Below are 20590 nucleotides of genomic sequence, written 5' to 3' on the forward strand. Positions count from 1 at the left end.
ACTCGTTTCAGAAGAAAAAGCCCAACACAAAACAGAATGCCTTGAGTTAAATAAGAAAAATAATAAATCAAAAAAATATTAATCAAAATTGGGAAAAAAAATACACAACCAAAAATAAAGGTCAAGAGGAACTTGCAAGGAAAAAAATGAAAGCATCGGAGCTGACCGAATGCTATGCATCATGTAATTCAAGAGTTTCTGAAAACACACGGTCCATACAGGAAAAATACACTGAATATGTGCAAATATCAAGACCGTCACACACACACATGCAAACTCTAATAAATGAGTAGACCAGGAAGCAAGTGGGGGGGGCAGGCAGGGAGGGACAGACTGACAGGAGAGCACTAATGGTCTGGCTCTGGCTTCAGAATGACCATGAAGAAGAACGCTGCATACTAGAGTCATTAGCAATGAGCCTCATACCCTCTCCACTTCTTTAGTCTATGTTCAGTAAGTGGCTTTAAGGCTAAGATATATCTTCCTAACAAGATTTTAATCAGAAAAGAATGGAGGCAATGATTTGATTTCTTTTGTTGTATCTATCCGTTTCCTTTGAGTTCCGCCATGAGCCCGTTCCTGAGATACAGAATCTCTGTGTGCGTTTAAATTGGAGTATCTTGACTCAAGGAATAAAAACAGTCATCATAAAGCTATGGCAAGTTCACCAACCTAAGGCATTTTTGAGGGGTTCTGATGTTTCCTACTAAGATATGAACCACTTACCATACTTGTGGCTTCTTCTGCCACACCCTCCTAGGCTTGGCTTTAATATCCTAGCTACTATACTTTCATCTACCAAGCTTTTCAAGTGACTGCCGGGATTGACTTGCCACCTGCACCATTCTGGACCCCATGGATTCTATCCTAATGGAGGCGCCATCATCCTACCTGTGCAGCTTGCTCTTCCTGTTTCTGCCTGAGCTCAGTCTGCAAAGTACTAACGACTTCTTCCTTTTCTTGAAGCTGCTGCTTCATCAAGACAATCTCCTCCATCGCAGTCGATTTCTTATTCAACGGAAGGGGAAAAATATTTAGTTAAGCAATGGGATTGGCAACTTTTAGTTCTTTTGACTTTCTCATTTGCCTTGAATACCTACCCTATTTTTTTCTAATTTCCACTTTAATAATGCAAAAAGAATTTTACTTGCTAATTTATAAAGTATCATTGAATTGCCAAAACTTTTCAGAAGAAGACAGAAGCAATAGCAATACGCTTTTCAATTTCTTTGAAAGCTAACATAGCGAAGAGACAGACCAAATAGACAGTGAGCAGAAAAACATGGAAAACAGTAACAATATGTAAAAACTATCCTAAAAACCTTGCACTAAACAAGTTAAGGGCAAACAATAAAAATTGGGATTTTCTTGGCATTAGAGACTATAAAATAATAATGATAAAAAAAAAAGACAGCAATAGAGCTACATCTGATGTTCCTGTGGAATAGGGAAAAATCCAAGGTAACCAAGAAGAATTTGTAGGAATAGGTGGCAGCTAGTATTAGAAGAGATGCAACACTTCCCGGTCTTTGATCATGGCTAAATGCAGGCCATCCACAGGAAAAAAAAACCCAAATGCGATCTGTATAGAGGTTTAGCAATGGTTCAGTGGCAACTAGCACTTGCTACTCTTGTGAAAAGATCCAGGTTCCATCACAGCACCCACGCTATCTGTAACTCCAGTTGCAGGGGATCTGATGTCCTCGTCTGACCTCTGGGGTTATGTAGTGCATATACATACATGTAAGCAAAAACATTCACACAAAAGATGCATGAACAATTACATAATACCATTCAAAAGTCAGGCATGGTGGCTCATGCCTATAATTCCAGCACTCAAGAGGCTGAGACAGGAGGACTGCCACAAGTTCAAGGTAAAACTGGGCTACATTGTGAGACCTTCCTTCAAAAACAACAACAAAAATCACGAGGAATAAGGAGCAGAAAAATATGCTGAAAAACACTGTAACTTATTTCATCGTTAAACATGTTTAAGAAAAATGAAGAGGACATGAAGGAACGATAGAGTTAGAAAAGTTTGGAAAATTAATAAAATTCATGAAGTTGATGAAAAAGAAAACTCGTTTCAGAAGAAAAAGCCCAACACAAAACAGAATGCCTTGAGTTAAATAAGAAAAATAATAAATCAAAAAAATATTAATCAAAATTGGGAAAAAAAATACACAACCAAAAATAAAGGTCAAGAGGAACTTGCAAGGAAAAAAATGAAAGCATCGGAGCTGACCGAATGCTATGCATCATGTAATTCAAGAGTTTCTGAAAACACACGGTCCATACAGGAAAAATACACTGAATATGTGCAAATATCAAGACCGTCACACACACACATGCAAACTCTAATAAATGAGTAGACCAGGAAGCAAGTGGGGGGGGCAGGCAGGGAGGGACAGACTGACAGGAGAGCACTAATGGTCTGGCTCTGGCTTCAGAATGACCATGAAGAAGAACGCTGCATACTAGAGTCATTAGCAATGAGCCTCATACCCTCTCCACTTCTTTAGTCTATGTTCAGTAAGTGGCTTTAAGGCTAAGATATATCTTCCTAACAAGATTTTAATCAGAAAAGAATGGAGGCAATGATTTGATTTCTTTTGTTGTATCTATCCGTTTCCTTTGAGTTCCGCCATGAGCCCGTTCCTGAGATACAGAATCTCTGTGTGCGTTTAAATTGGAGTATCTTGACTCAAGGAATAAAAACAGTCATCATAAAGCTATGGCAAGTTCACCAACCTAAGGCATTTTTGAGGGGTTCTGATGTTTCCTACTAAGATATGAACCACTTACCATACTTGTGGCTTCTTCTGCCACACCCTCCTAGGCTTGGCTTTAATATCCTAGCTACTATACTTTCATCTACCAAGCTTTTCAAGTGACTGCCGGGATTGACTTGCCACCTGCACCATTCTGGACCCCATGGATTCTATCCTAATGGAGGCGCCATCATCCTACCTGTGCAGCTTGCTCTTCCTGTTTCTGCCTGAGCTCAGTCTGCAAAGTACTAACGACTTCTTCCTTTTCTTGAAGCTGCTGCTTCATCAAGACAATCTCCTCCATCGCAGTCGATTTCTTATTCAACGGAAGGGGAAAAATATTTAGTTAAGCAATGGGATTGGCAACTTTTAGTTCTTTTGACTTTCTCATTTGCCTTGAATACCTACCCTATTTTTTTCTAATTTCCACTTTAATAATGCAAAAAGAATTTTACTTGCTAATTTATAAAGTATCATTGAATTGCCAAAACTTTTCAGAAGAAGACAGAAGCAATAGCAATACGCTTTTCAATTTCTTTGAAAGCTAACATAGCGAAGAGACAGACCAAATAGACAGTGAGCAGAAAAACATGGAAAACAGTAACAATATGTAAAAACTATCCTAAAAACCTTGCACTAAACAAGTTAAGGGCAAACAATAAAAATTGGGATTTTCTTGGCATTAGAGACTATAAAATAATAATGATAAAAAAAAAAGACAGCAATAGAGCTACATCTGATGTTCCTGTGGAATAGGGAAAAATCCAAGGTAACCAAGAAGAATTTGTAGGAATAGGTGGCAGCTAGTATTAGAAGAGATGCAACACTTCCCGGTCTTTGATCATGGCTAAATGCAGGCCATCCACAGGAAAAAAAAACCCAAATGCGATCTGTATAGAGGTTTAGCAATGGTTCAGTGGCAACTAGCACTTGCTACTCTTGTGAAAAGATCCAGGTTCCATCACAGCACCCACGCTATCTGTAACTCCAGTTGCAGGGGATCTGATGTCCTCGTCTGACCTCTGGGGTTATGTAGTGCATATACATACATGTAAGCAAAAACATTCACACAAAAGATGCATGAACAATTACATAATACCATTCAAAAGTCAGGCATGGTGGCTCATGCCTATAATTCCAGCACTCAAGAGGCTGAGACAGGAGGACTGCCACAAGTTCAAGGTAAAACTGGGCTACATTGTGAGACCTTCCTTCAAAAACAACAACAAAAATCACGAGGAATAAGGAGCAGAAAAATATGCTGAAAAACACTGTAACTTATTTCATCGTTAAACATGTTTAAGAAAAATGAAGAGGACATGAAGGAACGATAGAGTTAGAAAAGTTTGGAAAATTAATAAAAGTCATGAAGTTGATGAAAAAGAAAACTCGTTTCAGAAGAAAAAGCCCAACACAAAACAGAATGCCTTGAGTTAAATAAGAAAAATAATAAATCAAAAAAATATTAATCAAAATTGGGAAAAAAAAATACACAACCAAAAATAAAGGTCAAGAGAAACTTGCAAGGAAAAAAATGAAAGCATCGGAGCTGACCGAATGCTATGCATCATGTAATTCAAGAGTTTCTGAAAACACACGGTCCATACAGGAAAAATACACTGAATATGTGCAAATATCAAGACCGTCACACACACACATGCAAACTCTAATAAATGAGTAGACCAGGAAGCAAGTGGGGGGGCAGGCAGGGAGGGACAGACTGACAGGAGAGCACTAATGGTCTGGCTCTGGCTTCAGAATGACCATGAAGAAGAACGCTGCATACTAGAGTCATTAGCAATGAGCCTCATACCCTCTCCACTTCTTTAGTCTATGTTCAGTAAGTGGCTTTAAGGCTAAGATATATCTTCCTAACAAGATTTTAATCAGAAAAGAATGGAGGCAATGATTTGATTTCTTTTGTTGTATCTATCCGTTTCCTTTGAGTTCCGCCATGAGCCCGTTCCTGAGATACAGAATCTCTGTGTGCGTTTAAATTGGAGTATCTTGACTCAAGGAATAAAAACAGTCATCATAAAGCTATGGCAAGTTCACCAACCTAAAAGGCATTTTTGAGGGGTTCTGATGTTTCCTACTAAGATATGAACCACTTACCATACTTGTGGCTTCTTCTGCCACACCCTCCTAGGCTTGGCTTTAATATCCTAGCTACTATACTTTCATCTACCAAGCTTTTCAAGTGACTGCCGGGATTGACTTGCCACCTGCACCATTCTGGACCCCATGGATTCTATCCTAATGGAGGCGCCATCATCCTACCTGTGCAGCTTGCTCTTCCTGTTTCTGCCTGAGCTCAGTCTGCAAAGTACTAACGACTTCTTCCTTTTCTTGAAGCTGCTGCTTCATCAAGACAATCTCCTCCATCGCAGTCGATTTCTTATTCAACGGAAGGGGAAAATATTTAGTTAAGCAATGGGATTGGCAACTTTTAGTTCTTTTGACTTTCTCATTTGCCTTGAATACCTACCCTATTTTTTTCTAATTTCCACTTTAATAATGCAAAAAGAATTTTACTTGCTAATTTATAAAGTATCATTGAATTGAGAAAACTTTTCAGAAGAAGACAGAAGCAACAGCAATACGCTTTTCAATTTCTTTGAAAGCTAACATAGCAAAGAGACAGACCAAATAGACAGTGAGCAGAAAAACATGGAAAACAGTAACAATATGTAAAATCTATCCTAAAAACCTTGCACTAAACAAGTTAAGGGCAAACAATAAAAATTGGGATTTTCTTGGCATTAGAGACTATAAAATAATAATGTTAAAAAAAAAGACAGCAACAGAGGTACATCTGATGTTCCTGTGGAATAGGGAAAAATCCAAGGTAACCAAGAAGAATTTGTAGGAATAGGTGGCAGCTAGTATTAGAAGAGATGCAACACTTCCCGGTCTTTGATCATGGCTAAATGCAGGCCATCCACAGGAAAAAAAAACCCAAATGCGATCTGTATAGAGGTTTAGCAATGGTTCAGTGGCAACTAGCACTTGCTACTCTTGTGAAAAGATCCAGGTTCCATCACAGCACCCACGCTATCTGTAACTCCAGTTGCAGGGGATCTGATGTCCTCGTCTGACCTCTGGGGTTATGTAGTGCATATACATACATGTAAGCAAAAACATTCACACAAAAGATGCATGAACAATTACATAATACCATTCAAAAGTCAGGCATGGTGGCTCATGCCTATAATTCCAGCACTCAAGAGGCTGAGACAGGAGGACTGCCACAAGTTCAAGGTAAAACTGGGCTACATTGTGAGACCTTCCTTCAAAAACAACAACAAAAATCACGAGGAATAAGGAGCAGAAAAATATGCTGAAAAACACTGTAACTTATTTCATCGTTAAACATGTTTAAGAAAAATGAAGAGGACATGAAGGAACGATAGAGTTAGAAAAGTTTGGAAAATTAATAAAATTCATGAAGTTGATGAAAAAGAAAACTCGTTTCAGAAGAAAAAGCCCAACACAAAACAGAATGCCTTGAGTTAAATAAGAAAAATAATAAATCAAAAAAATATTAATCAAAATTGGGAAAAAAAAATACACAACCAAAAATAAAGGTCAAGAGAAACTTGCAAGGAAAAAAATGAAAGCATCGGAGCTGACCGAATGCTATGCATCATGTAATTCAAGAGTTTCTGAAAACACACGGTCCATACAGGAAAAATACACTGAATATGTGCAAATATCAAGACCGTCACACACACACATGCAAACTCTAATAAATGAGTAGACCAGGAAGCAAGTGGGGGGGGGCAGGCAGGGAGGGACAGACTGACAGGAGAGCACTAATGGTCTGGCTCTGGCTTCAGAATGACCATGAAGAAGAACGCTGCATACTAGAGTCATTAGCAATGAGCCTCATACCCTCTCCACTTCTTTAGTCTATGTTCAGTAAGTGGCTTTAAGGCTAAGATATATCTTCCTAACAAGATTTTAATCAGAAAAGAATGGAGGCAATGATTTGATTTCTTTTGTTGTATCTATCCGTTTCCTTTGAGTTCCGCCATGAGCCCGTTCCTGAGATACAGAATCTCTGTGTGCGTTTAAATTGGAGTATCTTGACTCAAGGAATAAAAACAGTCATCATAAAGCTATGGCAAGTTCACCAACCTAAGGCATTTTTGAGGGGTTCTGATGTTTCCTACTAAGATATGAACCACTTACCATACTTGTGGCTTCTTCTGCCACACCCTCCTAGGCTTGGCTTTAATATCCTAGCTACTATACTTTCATCTACCAAGCTTTTCAAGTGACTGCCGGGATTGACTTGCCACCTGCACCATTCTGGACCCCATGGATTCTATCCTAATGGAGGCGCCATCATCCTACCTGTGCAGCTTGCTCTTCCTGTTTCTGCCTGAGCTCAGTCTGCAAAGTACTAACGACTTCTTCCTTTTCTTGAAGCTGCTGCTTCATCAAGACAATCTCCTCCATCGCAGTCGATTTCTTATTCAACGGAAGGGGAAAATATTTAGTTAAGCAATGGGATTGGCAACTTTTAGTTCTTTTGACTTTCTCATTTGCCTTGAATACCTACCCTATTTTCTTCTAATTTCCACTTTAATAATGCAAAAAGAATTTTACTTGCTAATTTATAAAGTATCATTGAATTGAGAAAACTTTTCAGAAGAAGACAGAAGCAACAGCAATACGCTTTTCAATTTCTTTGAAAGCTAACATAGCAAAGAGACAGACCAAATAGACAGTGAGCAGAAAAACATGGAAAACAGTAACAATATGTAAAATCTATCCTAAAAACCTTGCACTAAACAAGTTAAGGGCAAACAATAAAAATTGGGATTTTCTTGGCATTAGAGACTATAAAATAATAATGTTAAAAAAAAAGACAGCAACAGAGCTACATCTGATGTTCCTGTGGAATAGGGAAAAATCCAAGGTAACCAAGAAGAATTTGTAGGAATAGGTGGCAGCTAGTATTAGAAGAGATGCAACACTTCCCGGTCTTTGATCATGGCTAAATGCAGGCCATCCACAGGAAAAAAAAACCCAAATGCGATCTGTATAGAGGTTTAGCAATGGTTCAGTGGCAACTAGCACTTGCTACTCTTGTGAAAAGATCCAGGTTCCATCACAGCACCCACGCTATCTGTAACTCCAGTTGCAGGGGATCTGATGTCCTCGTCTGACCTCTGGGGTTATGTAGTGCATATACATACATGTAAGCAAAATCATTCACACAAAAGATGCATGAACAATTACATAATACCATTCAAAAGTCAGGCATGGTGGCTCATGCCTATAATTCCAGCACTCAAGAGGCTGAGACAGGAGGACTGCCACAAGTTCAAGGTAAAACTAGGCTACATTGTGAGACCTTCCTTCAAAAACAACAACAAAAATCACGAGGAATAAGGAGCAGAAAAATATGCTGAAAAACACTGTAACTTATTTCATCGTTAAACATGTTTAAGAAAAATGAAGAGGACATGAAGGAACGATAGAGTTAGAAAAGTTTGGAAAATTAATAGAATTCATGAAGTTGATGAAAAAGAAAACTCGTTTCAGGAGAAAAAGCCCAACACAAAACAGAATGCCTTGAGTTAAATAAGAAAAATAATAAATCAAAAAAATATTAATCAAAATTGGGAAAAAAAATACACAACCAAAAATAAAGGTCAAGAGAAACTTGCAAGGAAAAAAATGAAAGCATCGGAGCTGACCGAATGCTATGCATCATGTAATTCAAGAGTTTCTGAAAACACACGGTCCATACAGGAAAAATACACTGAATATGTGCAAATATCAAGACCGTCACACACACACATGCAAACTCTAATAAATGAGTAGACCAGGAAGCAAGTGGGGGGGGGGGCAGGCAGGGAGGGACAGACTGACAGGAGAGCACTAATGGTCTGGCTCTGGCTTCAGAATGACCATGAAGAAGAACGCTGCATACCAGAGTCATTAGCAATGAGCCTCATACCCTCTCCACTTCTTTAGTCTATGTTCAGTAAGTGGCTTTAAGGCTAAGATATATCTTCCTAACAAGATTTTAATCAGAAAAGAATGGAGGCAATGATTTGATTTCTTTTGTTGTATCTATCCGTTTCCTTTGAGTTCCGCCATGAGCCCGTTCCTGAGATACAGAATCTCTGTGTGCGTTTAAATTGGAGTATCTTGACTCAAGGAATAAAAACAGTCATCATAAAGCTATGGCATGTTCACCAACCTAAGGCATTTTTGAGGGGTTCTGATGTTTCCTACTAAGATATGAACCACTTACCATACTTGTGGCTTCTTCTGCCACACCCTCCTAGGCTTGGCTTTAATATCCTAGCTACTATACTTTCATCTACCAAGCTTTTCAAGTGACTGCCGGGATTGACTTGCCACCTGCACCATTCTGGACCCCATGGATTCTATCCTAATGGAGGCGCCATCATCCTACCTGTGCAGCTTGCTCTTCCTGTTTCTGCCTGAGCTCAGTCTGCAAAGTACTAACGACTTCTTCCTTTTCTTGAAGCTGCTGCTTCATCAAGACAATCTCCTCCATCGCAGTCGATTTCTTATTCAACGGAAGGGGAAAAAATTTAGTTAAGCAATGGGATTGGCAACTTTTAGTTCTTTTGACTTTCTCATTTGCCTTGAATACCTACCCTATTTTTTTCTAATTTCCACTTTAATAATGCAAAAAGAATTTTACTTGCTAATTTATAAAGTATCATTGAATTGAGAAAACTTTTCAGAAGAAGACAGAAGCAACAGCAATACGCTTTTCAATTTCTTTGAAAGCTAACATAGCAAAGAGACAGACCAAATAGACAGTGAGCAGAAAAACATGGAAAACAGTAACAATATGTAAAATCTATCCTAAAAACCTTGCCTAAACAAGTTAAGGGCAAACAATAAAAATTGGGATTTTCTTGGCATTAGAGACTATAAAATAATAATGATAAAAAAAAAAGACAGCAATAGAGCTACATCTGATGTTCCCGTGGAATAGGGAAAAATCCAAGGGAACCAAGAAGAATTTGTAGGAATAGGTGGCAGCTAGTATTAGAAGAGATGCAACACTTCCCGGTCTTTGATCATGGCTAAATGCAGGCCATCCACAGGAAAAAAAAACCCAAATGCGATCTGTATAGAGGTTTAGCAATGGTTCAGTGGCAACTAGCACTTGCTACTCTTGTGAAAAGATCCAGGTTCCATCACAGCACCCACGCTATCTGTAACTCCAGTTGCAGGGGATCTGATGTCCTCGTCTGACCTCTGGGGTTATGTAGTGCATATACATACATGTAAGCAAAATCATTCACACAAAAGATGCATGAACAATTACATAATACCATTCAAAAGTCAGGCATGGTGGCTCATGCCTATAATTCCAGCACTCAAGAGGCTGAGACAGGAGGACTGCCACAAGTTCAAGGTAAAACTGGGCTACATTGTGAGACCTTCCTTCAAAAACAACAACAAAAATCACGAGGAATAAGGAGCAGAAAAATATGCTGAAAAACACTGTAACTTATTTCATCGTTAAACATGTTTAAGAAAAATGAAGAGGACATGAAGGAACGATAGAGTTAGAAAAGTTTGGAAAATTAATAGAATTCATGAAGTTGATGAAAAAGAAAACTCGTTTCAGAAGAAAAAGCCCAACACAAAACAGAATGCCTTGAGTTAAATAAGAAAAATAATAAATCAAAAAAATATTAATCAAAATTGGGAAAAAAAATACACAACCAAAAATAAAGGTCAAGAGAAACTTGCAAGGAAAAAAATGAAAGCATCGGAGCTGACCGAATGCTATGCATCATGTAATTCAAGAGTTTCTGAAAACACACGGTCCATACAGGAAAAATACACTGAATATGTGCAAATATCAAGACCGTCACACACACACATGCAAACTCTAATAAATGAGTAGACCAGGAAGCAAGTGGGGGGGGGCAGGCAGGGAGGGACAGACTGACAGGAGAGCACTAATGGTCTGGCTCTGGCTTCAGAATGACCATGAAGAAGAACGCTGCATACTAGAGTCATTAGCAATGAGCCTCATACCCTCTCCACTTCTTTAGTCTATGTTCAGTAAGTGGCTTTAAGGCTAAGATATATCTTCCTAACAAGATTTTAATCAGAAAAGAATGGAGGCAATGATTTGATTTCTTTTGTTGTATCTATCCGTTTCCTTTGAGTTCCGCCATGAGCCCGTTCCTGAGATACAGAATCTCTGTGTGCGTTTAAATTGGAGTATCTTGACTCAAGGAATAAAAACAGTCATCATAAAGCTATGGCAAGTTCACCAACCTAAGGCATTTTTGAGGGGTTCTGATGTTTCCTACTAAGATATGAACCACTTACCATACTTGTGGCTTCTTCTGCCACACCCTCCTAGGCTTGGCTTTAATATCCTAGCTACTATACTTTCATCTACCAAGCTTTTCAAGTGACTGCCGGGATTGACTTGCCACCTGCACCATTCTGGACCCCATGGATTCTATCCTAATGGAGGCGCCATCATCCTACCTGTGCAGCTTGCTCTTCCTGTTTCTGCCTGAGCTCAGTCTGCAAAGTACTAACGACTTCTTCCTTTTCTTGAAGCTGCTGCTTCATCAAGACAATCTCCTCCATCGCAGTCGATTTCTTATTCAACGGAAGGGGAAAATATTTAGTTAAGCAATGGGATTGGCAACTTTTAGTTCTTTTGACTTTCTCATTTGCCTTGAATACCTACCCTATTTTCTTCTAATTTCCACTTTAATAATGCAAAAAGAATTTTACTTGCTAATTTATAAAGTATCATTGAATTGAGAAAACTTTTCAGAAGAAGACAGAAGCAACAGCAATACGCTTTTCAATTTCTTTGAAAGCTAACATAGCAAAGAGACAGACCAAATAGACAGTGAGCAGAAAAACATGGAAAACAGTAACAATATGTAAAATCTATCCTAAAAACCTTGCACTAAACAAGTTAAGGGCAAACAATAAAAATTGGGATTTTCTTGGCATTAGAGACTATAAAATAATAATGTTAAAAAAAAAGACAGCAACAGAGCTACATCTGATGTTCCTGTGGAATAGGGAAAAATCCAAGGTAACCAAGAAGAATTTGTAGGAATAGGTGGCAGCTAGTATTAGAAGAGAGGCAACACTTCCCGGTCTTTGATCATGGCTAAATGCAGGCCATCCACAGGAAAAAAAAACCCAAATGCGATCTGTATAGAGGTTTAGCAATGGTTCAGTGGCAACTAGCACTTGCTACTCTTGTGAAAAGATCCAGGTTCCATCACAGCACCCATGCTATCTGTAACTCCAGTTGCAGGGGATCTGATGTCCTCGTCTGACCTCTGGGGTTATGTAGTGCATATACATACATGTAAGCAAAATCATTCACACAAAAGATGCATGAACAATTACATAATACCATTCAAAAGTCAGGCATGGTGGCTCATGCCTATAATTCCAGCACTCAAGAGGCTGAGACAGGAGGACTGCCACAAGTTCAAGGTAAAACTAGGCTACATTGTGAGACCTTCCTTCAAAAACAACAACAAAAATCACGAGGAATAAGGAGCAGAAAAATATGCTGAAAAACACTGTAACTTATTTCATCGTTAAACATGTTTAAGAAAAATGAAGAGGACATGAAGGAACGATAGAGTTAGAAAAGTTTGGAAAATTAATAAAATTCATGAAGTTGATGAAAAAGAAAACTCGTTTCAGAAGAAAAAGCCCAACACAAAACAGAATGCCTTGAGTTAAATAAGAAAAATAATAAATCAAAAAAATATTAATCAAAATTGGGAAAAAAAATACACAACCAAAAATAAAGGTCAAGAGAAACTTGCAAGGAAAAAAATGAAAGCATCGGAGCTGACCGAATGCTATGCATCATGTAATTCAAGAGTTTCTGAAAACACACGGTCCATACAGGAAAAATACACTGAATATGTGCAAATATCAAGACCGTCACACACACACATGCAAACTCTAATAAATGAGTAGACCAGGAAGCAAGTGGGGGGGCAGGCAGGGAGGGACAGACTGACAGGAGAGCACTAATGGTCTGGCTCTGGCTTCAGAATGACCATGAAGAAGAACGCTGCATACTAGAGTCATTAGCAATGAGCCTCATACCCTCTCCACTTCTTTAGTCTATGTTCAGTAAGTGGCTTTAAGGCTAAGATATATCTTCCTAACAAGATTTTAATCAGAAAAGAATGGAGGCAATGATTTGATTTCTTTTGTTGTATCTATCCGTTTCCTTTGAGTTCCGCCATGAGCCCGTTCCTGAGATACAGAATCTCTGTGTGCGTTTAAATTGGAGTATCTTGACTCAAGGAATAAAAACAGTCATCATAAAGCTATGGCATGTTCACCAACCTAAAAGGCATTTTTGAGGGGTTCTGATGTTTCCTACTAAGATATGAACCACTTACCATACTTGTGGCTTCTTCTGCCACACCCTCCTAGGCTTGGCTTTAATATCCTAGCTACTATACTTTCATCTACCAAGCTTTTCAAGTGACTGCCGGGATTGACTTGCCACCTGCACCATTCTGGACCCCATGGATTCTATCCTAATGGAGGCGCCATCATCCTACCTGTGCAGCTTGCTCTTCCTGTTTCTGCCTGAGCTCAGTCTGCAAAGTACTAACGACTTCTTCCTTTTCTTGAAGCTGCTGCTTCATCAAGACAATCTCCTCCATCGCAGTCGATTTCTTATTCAACAGAAGGGGAAAATATTTAGTTAAGCAATGGGATTGGCAACTTTTAGTTCTTTTGACTTTCTCATTTGCCTTGAATACCTACCCTATTTTTTTCTAATTTCCACTTTAATAATGCAAAAAGAATTTTACTTGCTAATTTATAAAGTATCATTGAATTGCCAAAACTTTTCAGAAGAAGACAGAAGCAACAGCAATACGCTTTTCAATTTCTTTGAAAGCTAACATAGCAAAGAGACAGACCAAATAGACAGTGAGCAGAAAAACATGGAAAACAGTAACAATATGTAAAATCTATCCTAAAAACCTTGCACTAAACAAGTTAAGGGCAAACAATAAAAATTGGGATTTTCTTGGCATTAGAGACTATAAAATAATAATGATAAAAAAAAAGACAGCAACAGAGCTACATCTGATGTTCCTGTGGAATAGGGAAAAATCCAAGGGAACCAAGAAGAATTTGTAGGAATAGGTGGCAGCTAGTATTAGAAGAGATGCAACACTTCCCGGTCTTTGATCATGGCTAAATGCAGGCCATCCACAGGAAAAAAAAACCCAAATGCGATCTGTATAGAGGTTTAGCAATGGTTCAGTGGCAACTAGCACTTGCTGCTCTTGTGAAAAGATCCAGGTTCCATCACAGCACCCACGCTATCTGTAACTCCAGTTGCAGGGGATCTGATGTCCTCGTCTGACCTCTGGGGTTATGTAGTGCATATACATACATGTAAGCAAAAACATTCACACAAAAGATGCATGAACAATTACATAATACCATTCAAAAGTCAGGCATGGTGGCTCATGCCTATAATTCCAGCACTCAAGAGGCTGAGACAGGAGGACTGCCACAAGTTCAAGGTAAAACTGGGCTACATTGTGAGACCTTCCTTCAAAAACAACAACAAAAATCACGAGGAATAAGGAGCAGAAAAATATGCTGAAAAACACTGTAACTTATTTCATCGTTAAACATGTTTAAGAAAAATGAAGAGGACATGAAGGAACGATAGAGTTAGAAAAGTTTGGAAAATTAATAAAATTCATGAAGTTGATGAAAAAGAAAACTCGTTTCAGAAGAAAAAGCCCAACACAAAACAGAATGCCTTGAGTTAAATAAGAAAAATAATAAATCAAAAAAATATTAATCAAAATTGGGAAAAAAAATACACAACCAAAAATAAAGGTCAAGAGAAACTTGCAAGGAAAAAAATGAAAGCATCGGAGCTGACCGAATGCTATGCATCATGTAATTCAAGAGTTTCTGAAAACACACGGTCCATACAGGAAAAATACACTGAATATGTGCAAATATCAAGACCGTCACACACACACATGCAAACTCTAATAAATGAGTAGACCAGGAAGCAAGTGGGGGGGGCAGGCAGGGAGGGACAGACTGACAGGAGAGCACTAATGGTCTGGCTCTGGCTTCAGAATGACCATGAAGAAGAACGCTGCATACTAGAGTCATTAGCAATGAGCCTCATACCCTCTCCACTTCTTTAGTCTATGTTCAGTAAGTGGCTTTAAGGCTAAGATATATCTTCCTAACAAGATTTTAATCAGAAAAGAATGGAGGCAATGATTTGATTTCTTTTGTTGTATCTATCCGTTTCCTTTGAGTTCCGCCATGAGCCCGTTCCTGAGATACAGAATCTCTGTGTGCGTTTAAATTGGAGTATCTTGACTCAAGGAATAAAAACAGTCATCATAAAGCTATGGCAAGTTCACCAACCTAAGGCATTTTTGAGGGGTTCTGATGTTTCCTACTAAGATATGAACCACTTACCATACTTGTGGCTTCTTCTGCCACACCCTCCTAGGCTTGGCTTTAATATCCTAGCTACTATACTTTCATCTACCAAGCTTTTCAAGTGACTGCCGGGATTGACTTGCCACCTGCACCATTCTGGACCCCATGGATTCTATCCTAATGGAGGCGCCATCATCCTACCTGTGCAGCTTGCTCTTCCTGTTTCTGCCTGAGCTCAGTCTGCAAAGTACTAACGACTTCTTCCTTTTCTTGAAGCTGCTGCTTCATCAAGACAATCTCCTCCATCGCAGTCGATTTCTTATTCAACGGAAGGGGAAAATATTTAGTTAAGCAATGGGATTGGCAACTTTTAGTTCTTTTGACTTTCTCATTTGCCTTGAATACCTACCTTATTTTCTTCTAATTTCCACTTTAATAATGCAAAAAGAATTTTACTTGCTAATTTATAAAGTATCATTGAATTGAGAAAACTTTTCAGAAGAAGACAGAAGCAACAGCAATACGCTTTTCAATTTCTTTGAAAGCTAACATAGCAAAGAGACAGACCAAATAGACAGTGAGCAGAAAAACATGGAAAACAGTAACAATATGTAAAATCTATCCTAAAAACCTTGCACTAAACAAGTTAAGGGCAAACAATAAAAATTGGGATTTTCTTGGCATTAGAGACTATAAAATAATAATGTTAAAAAAAAAGACAGCAACAGAGCTACATCTGATGTTCCTGTGGAATAGGGAAAAATCCAAGGTAACCAAGAAGAATTTGTAGGAATAGGTGGCAGCTAGTATTAGAAGAGATGCAACACTTCCCGGTCTTTGATCATGGCTAAATGCAGGCCATCCACAGGAAAAAAAAACCCAAATGCGATCTGTATAGAGGTTTAGCAATGGTTCAGTGGCAACTAGCACTTGCTACTCTTGTGAAAAGATCCAGGTTCCATCACAGCACCCACGCTATCTGTAACTCCAGTTGCAGGGGATCTGATGTCCTCGTCTGACCTCTGGGGTTATGTAGTGCATATACATACATGTAAGCAAAATCATTCACACAAAAGATGCATGAACAATTACATAATACCATTCAAAAGTCAGGCATGGTGGCTCATGCCTATAATTCCAGCACTCAAGAGGCTGAGACAGGAGGACTGCCACAAGTTCAAGGTAAAACTAGGCTACATTGTGAGACCTTCCTTCAAAAACAACAACAAAAATCACGAGGAATAAGGAGCAGAAAAATATGCTGAAAAACACTGTAACTTATTTCATCGTTAAACATGTTTAAGAAAAATGAAGAGGACATGAAGGAACGATAGAGTTAGAAAAGTTTGGAAAATTAATAGAATTCATGAAGTTGATGAAAAAGAAAACTCGTTTCAGAAGAAAAAGCCCAACACAAAACAGAATGCCTTGAGTTAAATAAGAAAAATAATAAATCAAAAAAATATTAATCAAAATTGGGAAAAAAAATACACAACCAAAAATAAAGGTCAAGAGAAACTTGCAAGGAAAAAAATGAAAGCATCGGAGCTGACCGAATGCTATGCATCATGTAATTCAAGAGTTTCTGAAAACACACGGTCCATACAGGAAAAATACACTGAATATGTGCAAATATCAAGACCGTCACACACACACATGCAAACTCTAATAAATGAGTAGACCAGGAAGCAAGTGGGGGGGGCAGGCAGGGAGGGACAGACTGACAGGAGAGCACTAATGGTCTGGCTCTGGCTTCAGAATGACCATGAAGAAGAACGCTGCATACTAGAGTCATTAGCAATGAGCCTCATACCCTCTCCACTTCTTTAGTCTATGTTCAGTAAGTGGCTTTAAGGCTAAGATATATCTTCCTAACAAGATTTTAATCAGAAAAGAATGGAGGCAATGATTTGATTTCTTTTGTTGTATCTATCCGTTTCCTTTGAGTTCCGCCATGAGCCCGTTCCTGAGATACAGAATCTCTGTGTGCGTTTAAATTGGAGTATCTTGACTCAAGGAATAAAAACAGTCATCATAAAGCTATGGCATGTTCACCAACCTAAGGCATTTTTGAGGGGTTCTGATGTTTCCTACTAAGATATGAACCACTTACCATACTTGTGGCTTCTTCTGCCACACCCTCCTAGGCTTGGCTTTAATATCCTAGCTACTATACTTTCATCTACCAAGCTTTTCAAGTGACTGCCGGGATTGACTTGCCACCTGCACCATTCTGGACCTCATGGATTCTATCCTAATGGAGGCGCCATCATCCTACCTGTGCAGCTTGCTCTTCCTGTTTCTGCCTGAGCTCAGTCTGCAAAGTACTAACGACTTCTTCCTTTTCTTGAAGCTGCTGCTTCATCAAGACAATCTCCTCCATCGCAGTCGATTTCTTATTCAACGGAAGGGGAAAATATTTAGTTAAGCAATGGGATTGGCAACTTTTAGTTCTTTTGACTTTCTCATTTGCCTTGAATACCTACCCTATTTTTTTCTAATTTCCACTTTAATAATGCAAAAAGAATTTTACTTGCTAATTTATAAAGTATCATTGAATTGCCAAAACTTTTCAGAAGAAGACAGAAGCAACAGCAATACGCTTTTCAATTTCTTTGAAAGCTAACATAGCAAAGAGACAGACCAAATAGACAGTGAGCAGAAAAACATGGAAAACAGTAACAATATGTAAAATCTATCCTAAAAACCTTGCACTAAACAAGTTAAGGGCAAACAATAAAAATTGGGATTTTCTTGGCATTAGAGACTATAAAATAATAATGATAAAAAAAAAGACAGCAACAGAGCTACATCTGATGTTCCTGTGGAATAGGGAAAAATCCAAGGTAACCAAGAAGAATTTGTAGGAATAGGTGGCAGCTAGTATTAGAAGAGATGCAACACTTCCCGGTCTTTGATCATGGCTAAATGCAGGCCATCCACAGGAAAAAAAAACCCAAATGCGATCTGTATAGAGGTTTAGCAATGGTTCAGTGGCAACTAGCACTTGCTACTCTTGTGAAAAGATCCAGGTTCCATCACAGCACCCACGCTATCTGTAACTCCAGTTGCAGGGGATCTGATATCCTCGTCTGAACTCTGGGGTTATGTAGTGCATATACATACATGTAAGCAAAAACATTCACACAAAAGATGCATGAACAATTACATAATACCATTCAAAAGTCAGGCATGGTGGCTCATGCCTATAATTCCAGCACTCAAGAGGCTGAGACAGGAGGACTGCCACAAGTTCAAGGTAAAACTGGGCTACATTGTGAGACCTTCCTTCAAAAACAACAACAAAAATCACGAGGAATAAGGAGCAGAAAAATATGCTGAAAAACACTGTAACTTATTTCATCGTTAAACATGTTTAAGAAAAATGAAGAGGACATGAAGGAACGATAGAGTTAGAAAAGTTTGGAAAATTAATAGAATTCATGAAGTTGATGAAAAAGAAAACTCGTTTCAGAAGAAAAAGCCCAACACAAAACAGAATGCCTTGAGTTAAATAAGAAAAATAATAAATCAAAAAAATATTAATCAAAATTGGGAAAAAAAATACACAACCAAAAATAAAGGTCAAGAGAAACTTGCAAGGAAAAAAATGAAAGCATCGGAGCTGACCGAATGCTATGCATCATGTAATTCAAGAGTTTCTGAAAACACACAGTCCATACAGGAAAAATACACTGAATATGTGCAAATATCAAGACCGTCACACACACACATGCAAACTCTAATAAATGAGTAGACCAGGAAGCAAGTGGGGGGGGCAGGCAGGGAGGGATAGACTGACAGGAGAGCACTAATGGTCTGGCTCTGGCTTCAGAATGACCATGAAGAAGAACGCTGCATACTAGAGTCATTAGCAATGAGCCTCATACCCTCTCCACTTCTTTAGTCTATGTTCAGTAAGTGGCTTTAAGGCTAAGATATATCTTCCTAACAAGATTTTAATCAGAAAAGAATGGAGGCAATGATTTGATTTCTTTTGTTGTATCTATCCGTTTCCTTTGAGTTCCGCCATGAGCCCGTTCCTGAGATACAGAATCTCTGTGTGCGTTTAAATTGGAGTATCTTGACTCAAGGAATAAAAACAGTCATCATAAAGCTATGGCAAGTTCACCAACCTAAAAGGCATTTTTGAGGGGTTCTGATGTTTCCTACTAAGATATGAACCACTTACCATACTTGTGGCTTCTTCTGCCACACCCTCCTAGGCTTGGCTTTAATATCCTAGCTACTATACTTTCATCTACCAAGCTTTTCAAGTGACTGCCGGGATTGACTTGCCACCTGCACCATTCTGGACCCCATGGATTCTATCCTAATGGAGGCGCCATCATCCTACCTGTGCAGCTTGCTCTTCCTGTTTCTGCCTGAGCTCAGTCTGCAAAGTACTAACGACTTCTTCCTTTTCTTGAAGCTGCTGCTTCATCAAGACAATCTCCTCCATCGCAGTCGATTTCTTATTCAACGGAAGGGGAAAATATTTAGTTAAGCAATGGGATTGGCAACTTTTAGTTCTTTTGACTTTCTCATTTGCCTTGAATACCTACCCTATTTTTTTCTAATTTCCACTTTAATAATGCAAAAAGAATTTTACTTGCTAATTTATAAAGTATCATTGAATTGCCAAAACTTTTCAGAAGAAGACAGAAGCAATAGCAATACGCTTTTCAATTTCTTTGAAAGCTAACATAGCAAAGAGACAGACCAAATAGACAGTGAGCAGAAAAACATGGAAAACAGTAACAATATGTAAAATCTATCCTAAAAACCTTGCACTAAACAAGTTAAGGGCAAACAATAAAAATTGGGATTTTCTTGGCATTAGAGACTATAAAATAATAATGATAAAAAAAAAGACAGCAATAGAGCTACATCTGATGTTCCTGTGGAATAGGGAAAAATCCAAGGTAACCAAGAAGAATTTGTAGGAATAGGTGGCAGCTAGTATTAGAAGAGATGCAACACTTCCCGGTCTTTGATCATGGCTAAATGCAGGCCATCCACAGGAAAAAAAAACCCAAATGCGATCTGTATAGAGGTTTAGCAATGGTTCAGTGGCAACTAGCACTTGCTACTCTTGTGAAAAGATCCAGGTTCCATCACAGCACCCACGCTATCTGTAACTCCAGTTGCAGGGGATCTGATGTCCTCGTCTGACCTCTGGGGTTATGTAGTGCATATACATACATGTAAGCAAAATCATTCACACAAAAGATGCATGAACAATTACATAATACCATTCAAAAGTCAGGCATGGTGGCTCATGCCTATAATTCCAGCACTCAAGAGGCTGAGACAGGAGGACTGCCACAAGTTCAAGGTAAAACTAG

General features: G+C 38.7%; 1 protein-coding gene across 1 annotated transcript in view; it reads right to left on the minus strand.

Moving 5' to 3' along the window:
* Positions 1–5042: 5042 nt before the first annotated feature.
* Positions 5043–20590, minus strand: part of LOC142844301 (uncharacterized) — a 40281-nt gene continuing 24733 nt past the window's right edge. Inside the window, exons 12-19 of the mRNA XM_075962636.1 lie at positions 19600–19716; positions 17521–17637; positions 15444–15560; positions 13367–13483; positions 11289–11405; positions 9211–9327; positions 7131–7247; positions 5043–5168 (exon numbers count right to left, since the gene is read on the minus strand). Coding sequence (XP_075818751.1) covers positions 5043–5168; positions 7131–7247; positions 9211–9327; positions 11289–11405; positions 13367–13483; positions 15444–15560; positions 17521–17637; positions 19600–19716 — 945 coding nt within the window. The remainder of the gene's footprint in view (positions 5169–7130; positions 7248–9210; positions 9328–11288; positions 11406–13366; positions 13484–15443; positions 15561–17520; positions 17638–19599; positions 19717–20590) is intronic.

The sequence above is a fragment of the Microtus pennsylvanicus genome, chromosome 2 (genome assembly GCF_037038515.1).
Source record: "Microtus pennsylvanicus isolate mMicPen1 chromosome 2, mMicPen1.hap1, whole genome shotgun sequence".
Lineage (NCBI taxonomy): Eukaryota > Metazoa > Chordata > Mammalia > Rodentia > Cricetidae > Microtus > Microtus pennsylvanicus.